The sequence below is a fragment of the Pteropus vampyrus genome, unplaced genomic scaffold, assembly GCF_000151845.1.
Source record: "Pteropus vampyrus isolate Shadow unplaced genomic scaffold, Pvam_2.0 Scaffold329, whole genome shotgun sequence".
NCBI classification, from domain to species: domain Eukaryota; kingdom Metazoa; phylum Chordata; class Mammalia; order Chiroptera; family Pteropodidae; genus Pteropus; species Pteropus vampyrus.
In genome coordinates, this window is record NW_011889110.1 from 679109 (window position 1) to 684692 (window position 5584).

General features: G+C 48.7%; 1 protein-coding gene across 1 annotated transcript in view; it reads left to right on the top strand.

Annotated features, from left to right (window-relative positions):
- The window catches only part of KEL (Kell blood group, metallo-endopeptidase), a 19042-nt gene that overhangs the window by 9146 nt on the left and 4312 nt on the right, over window positions 1–5584 (top strand). Inside the window, exon 9 of the mRNA XM_011378088.2 lies at window positions 9–180. Within this exon, the coding sequence (XP_011376390.1) occupies window positions 9–180 (172 nt within the window). The remainder of the gene's footprint in view (window positions 1–8; window positions 181–5584) is intronic.

A 5584-nucleotide genomic window follows, 5' to 3' on the forward strand; every position in this document is an offset into this window, starting at 1 on the left:
ATGTGTCTCTCCACAGGGACTTTCTGCAGAGTCACATGATCTTCAGCCTGGTGGGGACCCTTTCTCCAGCCCTGGACAGTCAGTTCCAGAAGGCACGCAGGTCGCTGAGTGAGAAGCTGCGGGAGCTGACAGAACAGCCCCCCATGGTAAGCAGAGGAGGGGCGGAGGCCCCGGACTGGGGCTGAAGGAACGTCTGCCGTTTTGAGGGATGAGTGTTGGCACCTCTCTCTCAGGTAGGGGGCATGGAGGTAGATGCCCCTCGATACCTGGGCTTTCCACGGACACAGACAGGGTCCACAATGCTTGCCTTGGTAACCGAGGTACCAGGTACCAGAACTTGTAGGCGCCTGTTGAGCTGTGTCTGTGGCCTTTAGCTTAGTATTATAAAGTTTAAATATAAAACTCTAAAATTATCAAGACCTGCCCTTCCTTTGTCATGACCCTTAACCCACTTGCCTGGCTGCCCTGAGCTTTGTGATTTGGGGACCTGGGCCTGAAGCTCAGGACTCGCTGGGATGAGAGGCAGATGTAGCAGGCCGTGGCCGGCCCTGTCTAGGTGATGGCAATGTTTTACCGCTCAAACGGGCTTCGTAAAACATTAATCTCTGGCATCCCGTGGGGCCCGTTGGGCCACACCAGGGCTTCGCGGTCCAGACGCTGGTATACGTGAGGAGGGGGCTGTGCAGCAAACGCGCTTCACTGACCGAAGTCCGCTGTGTGGGGTGAGGTGTGGGGACACCCCTTTTCCGAGAGCTTTGGAGTCACGGGCTGGACATGTCCCAGTGCTAGTGGATACGCCCCCGCCTCAGAGAAGGCCTCAGTTTAGTCTCGAAAATCACTGGGTTCTGTGTGTGTGTGTGTGTGTGTTTTCTTAGTAATTTATGGACCATTTCTCTGTCTTGGAGAAGCTCGGCGCTTTGGCATCCTGAACTGTCTGTGGAATTCAGAGGACTGTATACACAGGCACTGGGCTGTGGTTATTGCTTATGGAGAATTTATAACGTGCTAGACATTTTTCTAGCCCTTTAGATAGATGAGCTGATTTAAGCCACACAATAATTCCATGAGGTGGGCACACCATTTCGTCTCTGTTTTGTAGACAGAGAAATCGAGGCACAAAAGTTAAGGAACTCGCTCAAGGTAGTTAGGTAGTAAGGTGGTAGGGCTAGGATTTGAACTCTGCGGTCTGGCTCCAGAGTCTGTGCGCTTCATCATTATGTTAAAAATCTGGAAAAGCTCTCCTGCTGAGGGCTTGCACTCAGGCGGGCAAGGCCTCAAGCAGCTTCTGCCCAGCCTTTCTCTCGACTCAGATGACAACAGAGCAGAGCTCGCAACTCTTAGTTGGGGTTGCTACTCAATCCCTGGCAACATACAGCTTCCTATAAATCCCAGAACTATGGCCTGGCAATGCTTCTCGAAGGGTTAAAGACTACCAGCGTTGAAACTCACACGTGAGCTTAGAAGGCTTAAAATTGCTAAAGTCACCATCATATGTGTAATTGTCCTTGGGCTCAAAAGCTGAATCAAGCTCTACCGACAGATATTTGTGTGGCTTTGGAGAAGCCACTTTACCTCTCTGGAACAATAGTACCAAACATGACACGTAAGACTAATAGCTGATATGCATGGAGTAGCTACTGTTTTGCAGTTCCATGGCATGGAACTTTTAGCATAAATAATTTTATCTAACTCTTCCAGAAACATTCTGAGGTCACCGGAAAGGACAAGTACTTTTGCAAGACTACACAGCTTATAAGTGAAGGAACAGATACCAAAATAATCCGTATGGCTCATGAGGCCATGTTTTTAACGTACTGTACAGGACTGAGAAATAACTGGGTGGTTCAGAAAATGGGTCGGCAAATTCTTTCTATAAAGGTCAAGATAGTAAATATTTTTGGCTTCGTGGTCCATGGGGTCTGTGTTGCAACTACCGAACTCTGTCCTTGTAACACGAGAGCAGATGTGCACCAGAGAAATGCAAGGGCGTGGCTGCATTCCGACAAGACTCTGGTTCAGACAGCGGGCACTCTCGGAGTTCCTACCAGGGAGAGTTCTGGGTGGGCCTGGCTGACCAGTGCGAGCTCCATGCAGGGCGTAGGACAGAAGCAGTGTCTAGAGGGTCGAAGAAGTTTTCTGGCAATGCAAAGGCTATCATTTCACTGGGGCAAGGCATGGAACAGGCTGGCTATGACTTGGTGCAGTGTGGGGCATCTGTGGGGCTATGACTTGGTGCAGTGTGGGGCATCTTCCCAGTGGCTCTGGCTGAGAAGAGCGCACTAGGCTGGCATGGAAGGCTATGCTTGCTGCTGGGGGAGGATGCCCAGGAGTCAGAATCAGGAAGGAGGCCAGGGCCCCTGGAACAGAAAGAGCCAAGAGCATACCAGTAGGGAGGAAGTCGGAGAGGAGAGGGGGAGAGCACACAGGGCCTGGCAGGTCACTGGTAGGATGCTGGCTTTTCTCCGCATGACGTCGGGGCCTAGAAGATTAATCCGTTTTCTGTTGTGGGAGAATGCGTTCAGAAGCTAAGCGGCAGGATCTCCCAGCAGACGTGTGGTGTGATGTGAGAGAGAGTGGAGTCAAGGACACGCCTAAGGTTTTGGCCTGGATTTGACCGAAATGTACGCTTCTATCCAGTAGTCATTATTTATGAATTTCTAACCACATTCTTGTGAATGAATTCTACTTTAGAGTGTCCAAATTCAGAAAGACCGCTAGGTCTCATTATACGACCACATTTTGTTGAGTAATTTTGAACATACAGTCAATAAAAATGATTGTTTAGCCAGACCTGTCTTTTACCAAACTCGATAAGCCAAGTTTTGGGAAGTAAACACAGGACTTGCCATTCGCACCTGTTAATCATGAACTATTTATATTCAGCCCAGTGTCCCGATTTATTCCGGGAATTTCAATCTTTGTTTTAGTCTTCTACTATCTTATCTTTCCTGTTCTACCTTGGGTCATTTGCAATTTTGTCTAGTGGATCTTTATCTAGACTACTGTCAAGATCCTGAAGAAGGAAGAGCATCGGGTCAGGTTATCGAAGGCCATTCGTTTATGCAACGAATATTTATCGAGCACCTACTATCTACCACGCACTTCACTATAGACCGCAGTGAACAAAATAGAAAAAAAAAATCTCTGCCCTCGGATACTTATATTCTAATGGAGGAAGAAAGACAATAAAGTAAATAAAATAGGTGGTGATAAGTGTTACAGAGGGAGATGGGGTGGGCTAGGTGGCGAGCGTGTTAAAATTTTCAGTAAGGCTGTCAGGATGCTCATTCCAAGTTGGAGTCATTAATCTTTGCTGTTTTGTCATGGTTCAGCCAGCTAAGGATCCACTCAGAGAGGGGTAACACTTTAGAATTTACAGAGTATTTTTAATGTATTATTTCACTCATCTTTGAAGCAACTCTGTGAGGAAGTTGGGACAGATATTAGTCTCGCTTTTATAGCCAGTGTATCTGAAGTACCGTGGTTTAAGTTAATAATCGACATCGAGGGAATGCTGAATTCTCTGTGCAAAGGTGTTATTGCGTTGGTCCTTGAGGATGAATCTGACCTAACAATGTGTTTTGTCAGCCTTTAAAGCCTTTCATAAACTTTTAATTAATTGCCAACATTCAAAAATTAGGGAACGGCACGTCAGTAATCAGATTTTGAGCCTTTTGTTGTAAACGCGAAGCTTGGGCACCGCTGGGCCAGCCTCTCCAGAGCGACAGTTAATTGACTGGAGCTAAGTGACACAGCTCAGTTTGGACCGGGCATGCTCGCTCCATTTGTCATCGCCCCTCCATGTCTGGTGGTTCCGATGCTGGACTGCTTCCCTTGGTTACATCATGTCGGGGCCCCTGTTGGAGTTCGTGACTCCTGGTCTGTGGTATGTCCTAGTTGGTGAACCTGTTATCCAGAGAAATCGCTATTAATTTGGCATTGTTTGTCCTCAGTGATCCTACGTGGGTCCTTAGTCATTAAGCATTATTTTCCAACTATTAAAAATAGTTGGTTTAATGATTCCCAGAGTCGCATAGGGTGAACAATGGTAGTCTGAGGTGGCATCTAGACTCTCCAGTAACCAGTCAGGGCCCACGTGGCCCAGGCTGTGGAGACAGGCATGGAGCAAGCGAAGGCTGTTGGAGAAAGGGTCCAGTGAAAGGGCTCAGGAACCAGCTCAAGAACCAGCTCAAGAACCAGGTGTGAAACAGACGGACAGGTCCACACTGCCAAGTCCCGGGCTGATGCCGTTTGCTAAGTACAGCCCCAAAGCCACACCTGTTGTCCTGAGTCCTGCGAGGGATGGATGCCGAAGGTGGCCCCAGAGCCGGCACTTGACCTAGTCGTTGCTACGAGACCCAGGCTTCCTTTCCATCTCTGTTTGCTTTTCACATCTGTGTTTCAGAGTTCCAGCTGATACACTGTAGAAAGTGTCTAAGTCTCTTCTCCTCACAAGGTCTTTAACAGTCCCCGTGGTGAGGGGACAGGAACACACTATGCGGGCAAACAGATCTGGAGCAACCTCCAAAATGAAGAGCATCCTAGCGAGCGGCCTGGGCATTTCTTATTCAGTGGTGGCAGTACCGGCCTCCCCTCTGGTTTCTCTGTCCTGGGAAGCCCCATTAACTCTCCCTCTGGTCTCAGAGAGCGCGGCGGCCGCCTAACTCCCTTCCCCGAGAGACCTTTGCAGAGTAAATAAGTTACAAGAATGAAGTCTTGTGACTTCATCCCATGTAACCCAAATTAGCATATTAGCTGGTTTTCTCAGACGCAGCTCAGCTTCGCCCAGGCCGGCTTCTTTGTCCTTACCCCTGGCCCCCTGAATGTGTCATCTCTGGGCCCGTCCCTCAGTCAGCTCTTCAAAGCCATCCAAACCCCCTGCCGAAACCTCCCCAGCATCTCCCTTTTTTCTTATTCTTTCTGTCTTGCTGTTAAAAAAACACCCCAGTTGCCAAGGTCTTCTTGGAATTTTGGTCTAACCAGCTCTCTGCCTTTCAAGTTGAGAATGTCCATCATCTCCTCCTATTTTTGCTTCGTCTCATCCTGCTTTTCCTGAAGGTTTCTTAGCTCTCTGAATTCATACATTTAGTCTTTTTAAAAATTCCTCTTCTCCTACCAAACACTATGGTTTCTGAAACCCAATTTCACTCTCATCATTTTCTTCTTTATAAGACAAGATCCTGCCACGCGAGCTATGATTACCATTTGGAGAGTGGGGAGGATGGTGGGAGGGAGGGAGGGAGGAACAACCTTCTCCAATTTGCGTCTTAAGCAAAGAAGCATGGGAGTCTTTGCCGGGCTCCCAGAGCAGTGCCTGCGGTGGGTGGGGACGGGGCGGCCAGCAGACCTACGAAGGTAAGAGGTTTGTCGCCGGCTCCTCTCCTCCCCAGGAGCCCGTCGGGTCTCCAGGAGGATGCCTCCCAGAGGCCTCGCTTCCAAATTCAATAGGCAACAAACAAGGATGATGTATCCAACCCATGCTCACGAGACTGATCCTAGAGGAGAACTGAGCCCCTTTGTGCTGAGAAGCAATGAACCAAAATGGGTAACAGTCAAGTTAAACAATCCCAGAATGTCCAGATAC